The sequence below is a fragment of the Mercenaria mercenaria genome, chromosome 17 (assembly GCF_021730395.1).
Source record: "Mercenaria mercenaria strain notata chromosome 17, MADL_Memer_1, whole genome shotgun sequence".
NCBI classification, from domain to species: domain Eukaryota; kingdom Metazoa; phylum Mollusca; class Bivalvia; order Venerida; family Veneridae; genus Mercenaria; species Mercenaria mercenaria.
In genome coordinates this window covers 39011759-39030265 of record NC_069377.1, presented here as the reverse complement: position 1 = coordinate 39030265, position 18507 = coordinate 39011759, and the positions used below count along the sequence as shown (strand labels likewise).

The 18507-nt window shown below is 34.1% G+C and overlaps 1 protein-coding gene across 5 annotated transcripts in view; it reads right to left on the bottom strand.

Annotated features, from left to right (window-relative positions):
* The window catches only part of LOC123536273 (zinc finger CCCH domain-containing protein 13-like), a 41401-nt gene extending 23435 nt beyond the window's left edge, over positions 1–17966 (bottom strand). For 3 of the 5 annotated variants that reach the window (XM_053527990.1, XM_053527994.1, XM_053527993.1), the window contains exons 1-8: positions 9002–14890; positions 7833–8208; positions 7470–7589; positions 6867–7026; positions 6356–6568; positions 5582–5679; positions 4694–5016; positions 3456–3652 (exon numbers count right to left, since the gene is read on the bottom strand). In XM_053527990.1, the coding sequence (XP_053383965.1) occupies positions 3456–3652; positions 4694–5016; positions 5582–5679; positions 6356–6568; positions 6867–7026; positions 7470–7589; positions 7833–7886 (1165 nt within the window). In that variant the 5' untranslated portion in view covers positions 7887–8208; positions 9002–14890. Of the gene's footprint in view, positions 1–3455; positions 3653–4693; positions 5017–5581; positions 5680–6355; positions 6569–6866; positions 7027–7469; positions 7590–7832; positions 8209–9001; positions 14891–17830 lie in introns of those variants that run through there. The other 2 variants (XM_053527991.1, XM_053527992.1) reach the window with 2 other exon arrangements.
* Positions 17967–18507: the final 541 nt, after the last annotated feature.

Below are 18507 nucleotides of genomic sequence, written 5' to 3'. Positions count from 1 at the left end.
GCGACCAGCATGGATCCAGACCAGCCTGCGCATCCGCGCAGTCTGGTCAGGATCCATGCTGTTCGCTAACGGTTTCTCTAATTGCAATAGGCTTTAAAAGCGAACAGCATGGAGCCTGACCAGACTGCGCAGATGCGCAGGCTGGTCTGGGTCCATGCTGGTCGCAAAGCCACTATGTTGGTTTTCTCATGGCATGGCTCATATACTGATATAGCAACAACATATCCAGACATATATCGTAATTTATTTTATGACTAATAGATTCCTCTTATCTCACTGGTCGAATACAGGACAAATGGAGGCTCAATGAAAGTGATATTCAATGCAAAAAATTATATTCTTGTAAACAAAGTTGAACAAGCATCTTTTCTTCACTTCACCTATTGACCTTGGTCGATATCACACTGGTCAGGTCTATAAACTTAAATTATTACCCTGATCATCAGACAATGTTTAATATTATCCTCTGAAAAGTGATGTTAACAAGAGCACTGCCTTGCGGGTGCAGATGCTCATCTGACTTTTTGTCTCTATATAATATTTTCTAAGTCCAAAAGGGGCCATAATTCTTGCAAAAAGCAGGCTGGAGTTATGTTTCTTGCTTTACAAAGTCAGCTTTTGATGGTGAACAAATGTTGCAAGATTTAAAGCACTAGCTTTGATATTTTGGAGAAAAGTTGACCTTAACACAAAACTTAACCAAGAAATCTGATTTTCTAAGTCCAAAAGGGGCCATAATTCTTGCAAAAAAGCAATGTAGAGTTTAGTACTTGCTGTGCAGAGTCGGCTTTCAATGGCAAATAACTGCTCCAAGACTTAAAGCAATAGCTTTGACTGTTAAGGAGAAAAGTTGACCTAACTGCAAAACTTAACAAAGAAATCTGATATTTTCTAAGTCTAAAAGGGCCCATAATTCTTGTAAAAAGCAGGATGGAGTTATGTTGCTTGCTTTACAGTGTCAGCTATTAATGGTTAACAAGTGCTGCAAGTTTTAAAGCAACAGTTTCGATGGTTTAGGAGAAAAGCTGACCTAAACATAAAACTTAACCAGTCAACGCCAACACCAACGCCAATCAAGTGCATATATTTCTACATGTATTTACTTATCTGCTATGCAAGCACCATAGTTTGGTATGCTAATAAGATGTTCAAATAAACATGAAGAAACTAGAAAATGCTTTTGTAAAAAAGCGCATGTCTCCCCCAATGCAAAGTCCTATAGGCAAGAAGTCAATAGGGGTCAGGAGCAAAAATCAAAGAGACACTGATGGTTGGCTGCAATAGGGATCATCTACTTGGCATGTCCAGTCATCCCGCTAAATTTCAACACTCTTGGCCTAGTGGTTCTCCAGTCACTGTTCAGGCTCCTGTGACCTTGACCTTTGATCAAGTGACCTCAAAATAAATAGGGGTCATCTACTCTGCATGTTCAATCATCCTATTAAGTTTCAACATTGTAGGTCAAGTGGTTCTCAAGTCATTTCCAAAAAATGATTTTACATGAACAGGCCCCTGTGACCTTGACCTTTAACAGACTGACCCCAAAATCAATAGGGGTCATCTACTCTGCATGTTCAATCATCCTATGAAGTTTCAACATTCTGGGTCAAGTGGTTCTCAAGTTATTGATCAGAACTGGTTTTCCATGTTCAGGCCCCTGTGACCTTGACCTTTGACGGAGTGACCCCAAAATCAATAGGGGTCATCTACTCTTCATGACCAATCATCCTATGAAGTTTCAACATTCTGGGTCAAGTGGTTCTCTAGTTATTGATTGGAAATGGTTTTCCATGTTCAGGCCCCTGTGACCTTGACCTTTGACGGAGTGACCCCAAAATCAATAGGGGTCATCTACTCTTCATGACCAATCATCCTATGAAGTTTCAACATTCTGGGTCAAGTGGTTCTCTAGTTATTGATCGGAAATGGTTTTCAATGTTCAGGCCCCTGTGACCTTGACCTTTGACGGAGTGACCCCAAAATCAATAGGGGTCATCTACTCTTCATGACCAATCATCCTATGAAGTTTCAACATTCTGGGTCAAGTGGTTCTCTATTTTATAGATCGGAAATGGTTTTCAATGTTCAGGCCCCTGTGACCTTGACCTTTGACGGAGTGACCCCAAAAACAATAGGGGTCGTCTACTCCAGCAGCCCTACAACCCTATGAAGTTTGAAGGTTCTAGGTCAAATGGTTCTCCAGTTATTGCTCGGAAATGAAGTGTGACGTACGGACGGACGGACGGACGGACGGAAGGACGGACAGACGGACGGACAGACAGGGCAAAAACAATATGTCTCCTGGGGGAGACATAATTAACAACCAACAAATCTTTTGAACAAGGTACTGTTAGAGATAATTATATTCACTAACATAAAGAGCAGGTATATCAGAATAATTAAGTAACGCATCTACCGTAATAATCCATGACACACCACTACTCTGGTGAGTGGAATATATAGATGCAGCATAAATATCTCAATATGAGATTTAATTATATTACAGAATTTCTGTCTGCAAATGAAAATGGTTTCCTTCCAACCACCTTATGCAGACAACACAACAGATATCTAGCATGGTTTAAAAGTATGTGTTTAGTCCGAGAAATATTGCACGTACACATTTACAGTGACAATTACTGTTAAGTGGAAGACTGTTTAAGCAATTTGTTGACACTTACATGTGAGCCGCGCCATGAGAAAACCAACATAGGGGCTTTGCTACCAGCATGGATCCAGACCAGCCTGCGCATCCGCGCAGTCTGGTCAGGCTCCATGCTGTTCACTAACAGTTTCTCTAATTGCTGTAGGCTTTGAAAGCGAACAGCATGGATCCTGACCAGACTGCGCGGATGCGCAGGCTGGTCTGGATCCATGCTGGTTGAAAGCCACTATGTTGATTTTCTCATGGCACGGCTCACATGATGATGTTTTGAAGTAAATTAATTTAGTTCCCCTATCTAATGCATGCATTTTACATACATTTGTGTGCATAAATAGGAACACTGGTGTTCCGCCTCTTATCAAATGGAAATTTCCTATTGCAATACCTACATGTATCTTTTTACAGGAAAATCATAATATACCGGTATACAAGTAATACTGCACGTTTTAGCAAGTAAATAAGATTTCAGACTCAGTTTCTGTTGACGTAAAATTACTATTTTATGTGGGAGACTGATTTGTGCTAATTAAACTGCTGTTGCACCAGTTCACAAAATAAAACCTTATTGAATAAATATCCTTTAAAATGTAAAACCCAAAAAGACATATTCCCTAGAAAATGTGATTTTAATCCATGCCACAACATAGCACACAGTGTTCAATGGTAATTGATAAGTTAACCTGGAAATGTTCATTTAACTATTTCAGCCATCTACTTCTTTCTCTCAACTTAATACATCTTTGATCAAAGTCAGCCTATTTTAAATCTAACAGAATTAAAGTTTCAATACCTTTCACTTTGATTTTTTCTTCCTTCTTGTCTTCCTGTTTTTCCTTCTCTCTCTCTTCGTCTTCTTTTTCTTTTCGTTCTTTCTTTATAGAGATAATTTTTGAGCCTGTCACTTTGACTTCCTGTAGTTTTTGTCCTCTAGATTCTGGTCGGAACCGGTTCAAAATACCCAACCTTCCCTTGTTACGATCTGGACTCCTGTAGACAACAAAGCATACTACCGATATTTGCTGTGAAGCAGAACTATGGTCGATACAAATTATGCATAAAATGGTAACTGGACTGTAAGATATAAATGAAAACAGGCCCATAAAATTAAATGCTTTAAACAGTAAAAAGTTATTTCACTCATAACAATTTTCAAAGTAGGTAACATTTTATTTAAACTTCTAACCACAATAATTTATAACTTCAGTCATGTCAATTCAATGAAACTTTGATTCTTCAACTTAATTATGGTTCATACAGAACATCTGAGACAAAATGCACATGCTTTTCAAGGATTTTTTCAAGAACTATTTTTCGCGATTTTTTTTTCATCTTGAAATCTAAGTCCCAATAACTCAACTTTTATCAGTTATTTCCAAAACTGTTGGCTGAAATTCAGCAGTGTACACAATGATAAATGCTGTCTATTTATGACCACTACTAATGCATACCAATACCAGATCAATAAGAGAACATGTATCATTATTTTTTTCCACTTTTTTTAAGATCTATTTTTTCCAAGAAACAAGTTAGTGACAGAATATTTTTAAAAGAGATGTAAGCAAAATTCAAGCAGTTTTTTCTATTTCAAAATTAAAGTATTTTTTCAGGCTTTTAGTCATTTTCAAGGGACAAGCATCAAATTCAAGGACTTTTTAAGGTCTGTATGAATCATTTATACGCAAAGTTATATCTCTACTACCCAAAAATAAAAACTTCACAAAAATGCAGGATTATGTAAAACAATATTCCCAAAGCCATATCACTACCAGTAAAATTTTTTTTAAAAACTTCTCAAAAATGCAGAAGCAGGATTTGCTCCACTGATCAGCATAATACAACAGCAACAATGTTGCAAATTGGTAATACTAATAGACTAACACACAACAACAACAACAACTGCTGCTTTTGAAGAACAATACTTTTAAAAGACATTTTTTTCATAATTTGTGAAATTGAATAACGTTCTATTAAATCACAATAATGTAATAAGTTTAATAAATATCTAATAACACATCTTGTTTGTCATACCTAGATCTTCTTCTTGGTGGACTTCTGCTGGAGCGGCGTCCAAATCTTCGACGATCTCTCCATTCTGGACTTCTCGACCTATCTAAACTTCCTGATCTTCTCCTTATACTAGAGCTATATCTCTCAGCACTTAATGACCTGCGTCTGCTCACTGCATCTGGACTCTGTGACCTCCGCGGGCTCTGTGATCGCCGAGGACTGACTGAGCCTTGTTTACGATATGGTGGAGATCGTCTTGGACTTGGAGATCTTCTCAAAACATTTCTCTGGCTTGGATCAACCCACGGTTTGGCATTTAGGAAATAATCCAAAGGATTACTAGACTGTGAAACAAAGAGAAAAGATGTCTACAAATACAAAAGAAAAAGTGGAAACTCCACAGGTCACTCAACACGACAAAAACGAAAATGTTGCAGGCTCAGCTTGATTGAGCCTGTTCATGAATCCATATATTATTAGAAATATTTCTATATGGAAAGTATTTGACTGCAGATGAATTTTTATCATTAATAACCTCAGTTTTAAACAACAGCACTCAGAAAGCAACATTTAACACAACATGAGATTGCTTTTGATTACTCTCCACATACCACTTCATTTAAATGGCAAGTTGAATGGACATACAATTATCTAGGTTTAGCAAAAGGTCATCTGTTGAGACAAAGACTAACAGAAATGTTGAGCAGTAGAATGTTTGTGATTTACTTAACTTTTGGGGAGAACAGAAAGGAAAATAAAAAATAAAGAAGATATTCGGGGGAATCCATGACACCATAAATTATCAACAAAAGCACAGAAAGAGGGCAAGTCTTCTAAACAGAGCAAATCTCTTTGATTCTCAGACACTAGCAAACTCTATAGACAGAGTTTACCGCATAAACAGATTACCTGTACTTGAGCAGGTCCTGGGACAGAGGCTACAGGTTGCATCACTGATCTGGAAACAGGTTTCATTGGTGACCCTTTAATGCTGTCCTGGTCTGATTCTGTTAAATTAAAAGTGGATAATTCTGTATGTATTTTGTAACAAACAGCAAAAATGCAACAACAGTAATACAACAACAATTAATACAGCTAACAGAATGCAAGCAAGTTATATATATGCATATTGACATTCACCTTCAAATGCAGAATTCACTTCTGCTTCAGGATAATCAAATTTAGAAACAAAATTGTGTAATGTTCTTATAAACTTTGTTTATGGATTTCATATTATATTTGTATACTTTTTTACAATGTAAATTTTGCAATATGGCAACTTTTCCTGCCTTTGAAGGTTAAGGAAGATCCAAGGTGACCATCCAGGCATTGTTTGTGGTATGGGCGCCATTGTGTAGGCACCTGCTAGAACCACTGCTCTGTATGCCACCTGGATGGCTATCTCACCTTAAGAATTCTATGCCCTAAATAAGGTCCAAACACACAGAGGTGGGAGGAAAGTAATCCAAAATCGATCATCTAAGCCAGAGGCCAATTTTGTAAAAATAAAGTCTTCTTATCATATTTGGTATAACATAGGCACTTTTGCTGAGTTTATATTAATTTTAAAGCAACTGGCATATGTATATATAGAACAGCCAAATATATCACATTGTTATCATTTTGCAGCAACAAGCTATCCAAGTTCTGCACTCTTTAAGAATTATTGTAACAGTGCAGTACCTTCATTTGGGTTGATAATGACTGGCTCTATCTGTATCATACGAACACTTCCTTGTGGTGGACCTGCTGGGTGGTAATGTGGAAACCCTGGACCTACAGGTCTTGGCGGTCCTGATACTGGTGGTCCTGGGAACATACGAGGCGGTGGTGGAATACCTGGTCCTGGCCAAGCCAGTCCCGGTGGTGGACGATTGTATATCACTGGCACTGGTCCTGATATATACATACAATTAGTCAATGAACTATTAAACATTTGAACATATAGCACCTTAATATGCCAAAACTTTTTTCATACAAGAAATAATCTAAGCAGCAGTTTTGATAGTTTGGTTTCAAGATTTATTCAACAAGTTTAGAGTATGACATTACCAGCAGCAAACATTTCAACCAAAAGAACTAAATGTTATAAACCTGCAATCATTCCTTGCTTTAACTAGAGACCTTTAAAGTTTAACTATCAAAGGTGACAGCAACATCTGATTTGCATGAAAGTAACAAAATATGTACATACCTGTAACAGGTGGCTGTTGAACAACATTTTCCCCCGAAACTGAGGTAACAGAAACTGGTACTGGTGGTCCTGCCGGCTGTTTAGTGAATTTGTGACGGAACTGACAATTCACCTTCGTACAACCCCCTGGCTGGGTTTCGTAGAAGCATGGTGTGTTTTGCTGAAAGGTTCAAGTATACAACACTTGATTTTTTCCACTCATTTTTAACATACTGTAATATACACCTGCATAAAATTTCTTGCTTTTTTTCCCAGAATAGCTGTTTCTTGGGAAATGAGGCACAGACTTCAAATGCCAAAGATAAAATTAATTTACTTCAAGTTCAAGAATAAAATCATGTCTTGCCATATTATTTTATTTAATGTTATCTCACTAAATATCCTAGAAAGTAACTACCTACAGTCAACGCCCTTCTAAGCTCTGTAATAATTACTGGATGCAGAATCAGAGAACATCAAGCTGGTGGCTACAGGTTAATAGTTTAATATGCAGTAGACTGAATAATATACACAACAGCTTCATTGTATCCAATGATATGGACTACCACAAACAAAAATATCGTTCTTTTCTTCAGTATTCAGTAAGTACAGGTCTTTTCTTACCTGTAGTTCCATATGCCTGTATGGACATGGAAGGGCCTGGCATCTATTAAATCTCCAATTGTCACATGTAACTGTACTTGACCGTGCTTCCTCTACATGCCTGAACGGACATGCTGCACCCTACAACACAAATAACCATTAAGTAAGTTATACAGTCTACCTAAATTAGACAGATCTATATATGCTTGGCCGTAAAAATCTGAGCTAACCATTTTAACCAAGAAGAATGTTTATCATATGTATTTTAACTTTTTGTTTTTATGTTGCAGCAATTTTCTTTTGTAAGACTTACAAATTGGTATATAAACATCAATAAATGGGGTAACACCCACATACATAATTCTTTTTGACAACTTTTTTTACCTTTATACAAGTTTGGTAGTAGAAGAAGTAGCAGTCATCGCCTGTCTTTGCCATCTTTTCTTGATCCCTCTGCTGTCAAGTCAATAAGCTGTCTGATGATGTCCTTTTAATCCATATCTAGGTGTTTAAGTGGAAAACATGCCATCTATTTCATTATTAAATTTCTATATAATAACGTCACCACAGTCCTGAATGATTTTCACTCACTCACTAATTCTCTCATAACATTAAAGAAGAAATCACACTTCATTCAAACACTAAAATTTAGAATTTGAAAATTTTAAAAGCTCAGTTTGATTGTTGTGTAAGATGGCCTTTTCAACTGATTTCATTTCAAAATCAGGTGGATCAGAGCACGAGTTGTAAGCAACCAGACCTGAAAAAGAATTTATAACAACCTTTGTAGACATTTATTAGCAATATCAAATAGCCAAGAATTAACACTAACAATGACAAATCAAGTTATCACATCACAAGAGATCAAGACCATTTTGGTACGTCATGTTACACAGTGTCATCATTATATTACAAATTGTACCTATTCTTATTATGACTGCTTACCATGTCTCAATATCAATCAAGTAATAATGTTTAGCTATGTTTGATACATATTGTATGAACAGTTCGCAATCAGTCTAAACCTTTAGCCTGCAATATTTCTACAATGGACTGGTCCATCATTCAATTTGGGCAATACCATTTATTATTTGAAGGGGTGTTCACTGAAAATTTACTGAATGAATAGTGAACAGTGCAGACCATGATCAGCCTGCATGGATGTTCAAGCTGATCTTGGTCTGCACTGGTGGCAATGGCAGAATCACTTGCCGCCAGCAGGCTAAATGATACTGAGTAAAACTTGGCATCTGACTAAATAGTGATTTCTCAGGTTAATTTTTCAAAAGGTATCAGTGTAGCAAAATTCGTCACCTCAACGCAACAAAGTCGTATCTTATTATAAATTTATAATAAGATAGGATTTTGTTGCGTTGAGGTGATGAAATATTGAAATAAATGAAAATTTCCACACAAGCATCAGCAATGATTATTTCTTCTGTCAAATTGTCTCAGAGAATGTTTGCCTCCTCCTTGTTTCAAACTTGCAACCACTTGGATTCACAGCGTTCTTACCAAGCTTATAAAAGGTGATAAAATGTTAAACATCTTACCTTAAAACATTCAGGTTGTCACATTTCCCTTTCCGGTGGTTTCAACTTCTTCACATTTGGCTGGCCTGTTTGAATCCTAACTTTAATTTGATTAATTAACAATATCATTTTTGTAAAAAAAAAAAACAATCACGAAATATTCTCATTTTCCCCTAGAATATTGCAAGAGGTAGATCAGTAAAAACTATAGATGTCTTGAAATACTGAATATTAATATGCATGTAAAATTGACCTAGAACTGTGACAAAAGAGCACTCTTTCTTTTTACCACCAGCAAGTTTGCCTAGAGTTTGTTAACTTATGTCAAAATCTGAATTAAGAGGCTATGTAATGTCAAGTTATTTTCAAAAGTCTGATCTTAATCTGCTACCCTATCAAAAGACCTTACATAGGTTAGGGGTATGTAAATTATTTACTCAATACAACCAGACAAAATAGCAGAAGAGATCACAGTGCCATGTCTTATGTCAAAAGAATTAAAATCTGAAGCAAACAAGAAGGATGTCAAGACTGTATAAAACATGGCCCCCGGAAATGCTTGATAGAATAATAAATAAAGTCCACAACAAGGCTGTTACAACAAATGTACTCCAGAAAATAACAATCAATATGGGGACATGGAAGTGCTGATATATGCACAGGTCCACTTCATGCTGATGATGTATACCAAGTTTAATTTCAACTGGAAAAAAATAGTAGAACTAGAGTACACAATGTTCTGTTGTGCATGTAGTTGTATTACTTCATTTCCAAAAAAGGGCCAAAACTCCAGAACAAATAATCGGACATGAAAGTATCAAAAATAGACGCATGTCTGTTTTATATTGATGAGGAATACCAAGTATCATTTCAAGTGGATGAATACTGTAGGAGGACTTAAGTTTTGATGTAGCTGTATTATGGCAAAATCTTCTATGAAAACGGTTGGCAATGTTCTGATGTAGTTTTAATATTTCAAATGGGCCATAACTCTGGAACAAACAATTGGACATGTAAGTGCTGAAAAATTTCATATGTCTACTGCATGTTGATAATATATACCAAGTTTCATTTCAATTTATAAAAATATAAAATGATCTAACATATAACTGAAGCTTAACATGCTGTAGCTTTTCTCAAATGTAAGTATCTCTTTCATACTTCTCCCAACAATGTATACAGTACAACATGCCACTATCAAAATAAATAGATCTGATTAAACCTATACTCAATGACTCGCAAACATCTCAACATATCACTCAAAGTTTTTTTGGGTTTTTTTGCTAACAATTAAGTTGTGACCCCTTAATCAACTGCAAATAATTTTATGTAGAAAACTATCAGCTACTCATATGCATGAGTCCTTGGGTATAGGTTATCATAAAACTACCCATAAACAATAACCAAGTGTCTATGACAAGTATAAAAGGCTGATTTGGATTTGAAAATACAGTTGAAACTCCTCTCATATTTTTTCATCTCCATGTGACAATCACAGAACTGGCTTTCAGTTCATTTGATACTATTTGAATATTTCTGTCAACTCAAAAGTTTCATGTACACTTATCTAAAAGAAATTTCAACTGCATTACAATTTAATGTATAGAATAAAAAGTTGGACCATTTTTGTTTTATTTTCTAATTTGACCTACAGTCAAACTATAACAAGAGGCCCAAATGGGCCTTATTCGCTCACCTAAAGACTGTGATCTTATGATCTTGCTTTTGACAATGCCTGATGAACATCCATTAAGCAAAGCATCAAAAGTTATTTAAGGGGTTCTCTATTACTTACTGTGGCAGCCCTTCAAGGTGACAAGCAAACATTAATTTTGAACAAACGCAGGAGAGGTCCGTACAAGGATGCAACAGACCAAGTTTGATCAGTTCATGAGAAGCGGCTATTTATTAATTTAAAGCTTTTTCTTTAGCACTGGCAGCCCTTAAAATTCAGCAAACTAACCCTTTGAACAAAACTAAAAGGACCTTACTAGGGTGCTACAGTCCAAGTTTGATGATGACCCTTTAAGTTGTTCATTAAAAGAAGCCATTGTTTTTTTTTCTATTTTTGCACTGATGGCCCTAAAAATCAATCAAGTGGAAAACCATTTATAAAAATTTGAGAGATGACTTTACTAGAATGCTACAGACATAGACTGGTGATAATCCATCAAACGGTTTATGACAAGAAGCTGAATAATATTTTTTATTTTATTTTTTTCTATTTTTAGATCTGGTGGCCCCTAAAATCAATCAAGCAGAACTATTTGTAATTTCATAACAATAGGAGAGAGGACCTTATAAGGTTGCTTCAGATCAAGTTTGGTGATAAAGCGGTTCATGAGGAGAAATTGTTAAAGGTTTTTAAGCCTTAGCTCTTGTGACCCCTTAAACAAGTCAAGCAGAACCACTGGAAAAATTCCCAGGGAGGATCTTACGAGGATGCTACAAATCAAGTTTGGTGGTGATCCATCAACCAGTTCAAGAGAAGAAGTCATTTAAAGGTAAAAAGCTTACGCCAGACAACTGACGGCGAACACAGTACTATCACAATAGCTCACCCTGAATCGGTTCAGGTGAGCTAAAAAGAGTGCATATATATCCAAACCTGAATAAAATGTAAAAAGTGACCTCTCTAAGTCAACTTAATAACAGGCCTGGGATTCAGTCAGAAATCAAAATCCTGAAAATCTACATTCTCAAGCCTGAAATTCCTATTTTCAATAGAGTTATATAGGAAAATTCTGGCAACCAAAATCCTGAAATCAGGACCAGCCCTGAAAAATCCCAGGCCTGAATAAATGCTAAGAATATTATTTCTTATAAATTGAAAACAAAATAAAGTACATTTGTAGAGAACTGTTCGCTCTGGAATTGTCACTTCTACAGATTACAATATTCTACATGACATGAAAACTGTACTTGTAACTAAATAAAGGAGCTACAACAGTTTTCAGTCAAGACTCCAGTGAACATTAAATAACACAACAAAGTAGTGTTTTTCTTACAGTGAAGAGTACACACTGTATTATTTTTTCCCAGTGAATTCAATCACTTACAATGTACATACCAAAATAAATATTAGCCAAGTACCGGTATCCATTTCATAAAATTGGGGGGAAAATTAAAGATTATAACCAATGTAACATTGCAAGTTTTTGCAAACCAAAATCTGCTGTAATGACTGTACATAGACATACTCCAAAACAAACTAGAAATTACTTTTCATCCTGAAACATAATAAACATTAGTTTTATGCTAGATTAAATGAAAATAAATTTCAAATAAACATACAAGTGGAAAACCAGGTATGTTTAACACTTCAGACACGCATTATGAAAAACATAAACTTTTAGACATTCTCGCTTTTAACAATATATTACAAAATGCAAAACTCTCTCAGTCTCACACACAATGGGAAAGACTTTTTAAATACTCTGTTTGGAAAAATGAAGCAGACATTTTAGAATTTAATGAGTCTTTTTGGCTTTCTGTATGAAAAATTCAATGTTAATAAATAGTACACACAATTCTCGTTCCAATATATCCATTGTTGTGGTGTTTTGCTAAACACTTAAATTTATGCATTACTACAAATCTTCTTTTTTTCATTGTTGTTACTCTCCTTCAAGGAAATCACCGACTCGTACTTGACCAACGTGTCTTCAAAATGCTAAGAACTGGTACAGCCTATTTCAATGCTCGATTTTATTATGTGAGTTAGTATTTGCAAAGCTACTGATTTAAATGTGTTGTTTTCTTATCAAAAAGCAAAACAAAAATCCCACTTATCATTATTTTCTGTATCTTAGTTTCTCTGCACACATACACATAACAAAATGTATGCTGACAAAGAAATCCTGAGTCTCTTAAAAGAACACACTGAGATATGACATAATGCAAATGTCCTAGAAAATAGTATAATATTCATCTTTTTTTTATTTTAATCACCAGAAGGATACTTTGTATTTTTTGACTTCTGTTTTCTTGCTTTAAATAAAGTGTATTTATTTAATACAGTCTTCAGAAATTTCTACTCCAAGTTATTTCTTTCACTTGACAGGCCATTACTGATATACAATGATACAAGCGAAATTCCAAGTATATAATTCATAACTTCAGAATTATACATAATAACCATCTAGACAGCTGTTATAATGTGGTACAAATAAACAGATAATGTCACCTGTTCACACTATTTTGCAATTAATTCAGTTTACTATAAACAAATCAAAATATATCAAAACAGCTCTGCAAATAAACCTGCAATATAATATATATTAATGTATACTACTTATACATGTGTTAAGAGAGCTGTACATATTCTGGGTCTAGAATAGGCTTGACAACATTTGTCTTTTTTGTACATTTTTTTACCAATATTTTGTTACATCTAAATAAACGTCACTTTTGATTCTCATTAATGTAGAAAGTTGTGTTATCGCTTTACAAAATAAGGATAATTTTGCGGGAATCAAAGAATGAGGGGAAGCCCAGAATATTAACTACCATATTGCATGTAAATAAAGTTGAAATATGTACTACATAACAAATAAACAACGATCACATACACATTTTGTTAAGTGAAAGAAACTGTAATTGTAACTACATTATAAATGGACACATTCGTGACCAGAGGAATAAATTCTAATTTCATCATGCCCTAAAAGCCTTCACTATAATGATTATGAACCCAAGGTGTGAGAGACATAAAAATGATTACCAAACTTGCAAATAAACTTGATGTTTTTCAACTTGAAATTTCTTGTTCTAGCAAATAATTTAGAAAGCAAAAATAAATTAAAATCAAGCCCTGAAATTATTAAATAATTCTGAAATACGACAATTTGCAAAAATTTTATGGCACTGACACTTATATGACTTAGATTTACACTGTTTAATAAATAACTAAGAAAACCCTGCCTAAGTGTGTTAAAAAAATTCAGCTGGTTATAAACAGTCAAATCTGACGCACATTACAAATGTAAAGTTTACCACAACCCATTAGGGAGAGCCAGTGTTGTTTTTCCCAGGCTAATAAGTAATACCGGGCCAAAATTCGGTCCCAACAGCCAGTGGCAAATAGTATGTTTTCCCCTCCAAATCCCAAAAAGTAAAAATATGTTTCGTCATATATCAGCCATCGCCAAGACTGAAACTATGAAAATGATGAGATATAAAACATAAGGCAATGTTGTAACTACCTATTTCATCTTAAAAAAAAAATATGAATTCTTTAACATTCCCAAATTGGCTTTTTATGACACATTTTTTAAACTATAAAAGCCCACTGCCCTATTACCAAATCGGTATAAATATCAGTTCAACTTCAATGCATAATCCTACCCCAGCAGGTTATTCTCATGTTTTATCCCCAAGGACTGAAATGATGACTGTTTTCCAGTTCCATTTACTAAAAATCCTTTTCTTCCCTGGGACTAGCCATATCCAATGACTTTTCACCAGACATTCCCTTCCTTCTAACACATGAGCAGTTCAATGTGGTTGTTAGAAGCACTGAACATGCTTTTACAAAATCTTGATTTTATCTTATAAATTTTACCAACACATTTTCCTTTTTCTTTTTAGTTGGCCCTATCACCTTTTATTTCTACTAACAATCTCTGTGGCTAGACACATACAAAAATTTCTATGTCCCTGTAAAGGATTAGACAGTTGTACAGGAAGACAGGTAAACAAAAGTTCAAGATGAATGTTAGCCATATTGACCATCTTGCACCCGATTCTGCGGTCAGATTTTTACTATTAACAAACAAACCAAGTTTTATTCTGGCTTCTAGTTTTACTTGTTTAAATATAAATGGTGTATATATTCATTTTACTTTTGTCTATAATGTCCTTAGCGGCTTGAAACTGCAAATTGTTGCCTAAATATCTACGTCCATACACGTGGGTTGACAGGCTAGCAAGACATTTCGACCCCAAGACATTTCAACCCCAAGAGACAATTCGACCCCAAGACATTTCAACCCCAACTCCTTGGACATTTCGACCCATTCAATGATATGCCTGAAAACATCTAAGAATGCCGTCATTGTTATAATTAAGCTTTAATCTATAGATAATTGAGCAATTTTAAAACTTAGTAACGCTTAATTACCGAAAATAAGATTTTTTTTTTACGAAAATGAGCCTTATTTGTCAAAATTTCTTTATTTTCTAAAATTCTTTTTTAATTCTTAAAGACTATATTAGTACCTGCCTTCATATGAAAAATGAGTGATTTTTATCTCACAATAACGAAATAATCATCATTTATAATTTTTTTTTTTTTTTATTAACGAAAATAACGGGATTTATGTATCAGCCGCGTTTATTACGTAAATAATTTATGAACAAATCGTTCTGATTACCTATCTTAAAATAACCTCCATATAACATATTTTCATACTTGGTGTTTACTTATATTTTCAAATCATCTTAAAAAAAAAAGTTAAATCATGGGCAATTATGAAAATAACTTTAATAAAGTCACATCTTTAATACCTCTTTATTTACTTATTTTCATTTGATTTTTTTTTTTTTTTTTTTTTTTTTTTGGTGAAAGATATATGCATCTCATTTCTATGGGATTCAACCAAATAGAAATAATTATAATGTAACTCAAAGAAGTTTAAGATGTCACCATCTTCATTATATTGATATTTAAAATCATAATCAGAAAACGTGATCTTTTGATTGGATTATCACACCTTGATTAATTGTTTGTTGATATAGAGCACGTGTATATTTATCTGCAGTGCGCATTGCAATTAACAATCAATTAAGCGATTGTTGTGACATCGGATATTTATATACATGTGTCAACATTATCTTTAATTTGGGCGAAAATGTAAAGAAAACAATAGGAAATTAAACAACTTATTGCTTATTTTCGCATTTAATGCTATTTTCGTAAGCGATTTTGACGCATACATAAAGTATTTGCTTTACAGAATACAGAATATGACTTTTATTATTTACAAACTGCTCTTTTCTATGAACGACATTCCTTCCAGCTGTAAAATATCAAACACGAAATCCCCGTTACTGCAAAATATAAGAATATGTGTAATGTTCTGTTAAAAACGGGGGAAAATATCATATTTCATATCTGTAAGGAAAATGTGGCAGCGTTATTACTTTTTCTATATTAAATATTTTAGCAAATACACGTGATTTAAAGTATGATTTTAATAACTTCAAGAGATTTCGGTCACACATTAAACCGGAATCCACCTAAAAAGTCGGGATACACCGGAATACATTTTCCATAACCGGAATACAACTGCATTTTGTAAGTTAAAGGTATTTTTGAAGGTTTTTTGACATAATTCAATCATATATATCATAAATGAATAAAAGACGAAAGGAAAATAAAATATGTTCACGCAAAACGACTTTATACGAGATCGAAATTCGGCGACCGCGTGGGAAATTTCCATTACCGAAATACACCCTTATTTTATTTATAAATGGTATTTTTGTAGGGTTTATTGCAGAAATCATTCGTGTATAATATAAATAATAAGTTTCAGAAGGATAAATAAAATTCTTTAATGCAAAACGATTTTATAAGAGATTGAAATTCGGCGACCTACCGAAATACACCCGTATTTCTTCAACAAATGGTATTTTTGCAGTGATTTATGACTGAATTCAAACATGTGTATAATAAATTATTATTTTCAAAAGGCAATTAAAATACTTTTGCGCATTACGTCTTGTACATGATTGAAAATCAGCGTGCGCACTGAAAATTTGTGCATTCGGAATTTCCATGTCCTAAAATTCTCTAATGTACACAGGTATTTCTTTAATAAATCGTATTTTAGGGTTTATGATAGAATTCAATCATATCTCAAATAAATAATTAATTTACAAAAGGAAAATAAAATGCGCAAAACGTTTTTATACGAAGCTGAATATTTGTTGAGCGCACGGGAAATTTGCGCACTCGTGGATAAACCACAATCGCCATAATTTTGTTAGCTTTTAAATTAAATAAAAGCTTATCATATTTAACTGCACTTACCTTGTTAGACATTATTTGTCACATGTCACTTGTGTGTGCTTACAAATATACTGATTAACTGATGTAATCAATAGGTGTGATAATCCAATCAAACTCTATCAGGACTAATCAGAGGCACGTGTTTGTTACGCCGCATATATTCAAAGGACATTAATTGTGCTTTGGCAATAAATGCAGTAAACGTTTTTATATTCATATATAAACATGATATAATTCTTTTAAAAACTGGTTTTTCGTAATATATTTTCTTCTTAAATTATCAAATTAAACATGAAGAAATAATTCAATTAGTTCCAATAATAAACATACGGCCGGTCCTTTCCGGTCAGCGCGGTTTATTCACTGACATGTATTTTGTGTATGATTCATTTAAAAATAGAATATTTATATAGATCTATATATTCATATTTTCTAAAATATGCAAAATGGAAGAAATATAAAATGAAAACATACAACTATTTCTTAGGGGTCGAAATGTCTTGGGGTCGAAATGTCTTTGGGGTCGAATTGTCCAAGAAAATTAAATTTTGGGGTTGAAATGTCTTGGGGTCGAAATGTCTTGGGGTCGAAACGTCCAAGATTCGTTGACAGAACCAGGAAGGTTGTCAATAAACATACGGAGGAACTTCACAGACAATATACCTTGAAAAAAACATTTAAACCAAATTCAAGACAAAAGTTCCAAAAGAAAATATAAATAACTGAAGCTGTACTCAGTAACTACAAACAGGGAGATAATTCTGACAAGATATGATCCTAAGAAATAACAGACAATGGACAGCTTATTAATGATCAAATTACATAGTTCAACCTACGTATCGTATAGTAATGTTGATGTACACAAATATATTTGAGGTAAATTTAAGTAGAGCTTGTGAAAATAACGATATTCTTGCAAAAAAAATATTTCTTTCTTCTTGCGAAATTAACGGAAATGACGTCAATGTTAACACATAATCTGAGATAAAGAAATAAATTGAAGCGAAAGGAAAAATAAGAACTGAAAGGAAACGAATCGACCATCTCCTATCCAAAGGAAATATCTGACATTAATTAATTAACGTTTGACTTGTTATCACAAAATTAGTGGATAGCCGACCATTTGATCTTCTGGGACGGGGTGGGGAGGGGGGGGGGGGGGGGTGAGTAGAGGAAGATAATTTCTTTCTTTCTTCAGAATATTGTTTGTCGTTAAAAAACCAATAAGCACGGTAAAGAAATACGGTACAGTATGTATTAAATAATTTGCTATAATAAGTATAAATGAAATAGCTAAAAATTTCAGCAGTCTCTAAAATTATACAAAATTTTAATGCAAAGAAAGTCACAGGCATAGATAAAATTTCAATTAAATTACTTAGTTCGTCTCACAGGCACTGGTTCGATCCATTTTATACAAATAGCTCAATTGACAATGGCATTTTCCCAGATTGCCTTAAGCAAGCACAAGTTACTCCAGTTTTCAAGAAAAATTATCCTTTACAAAAATCTG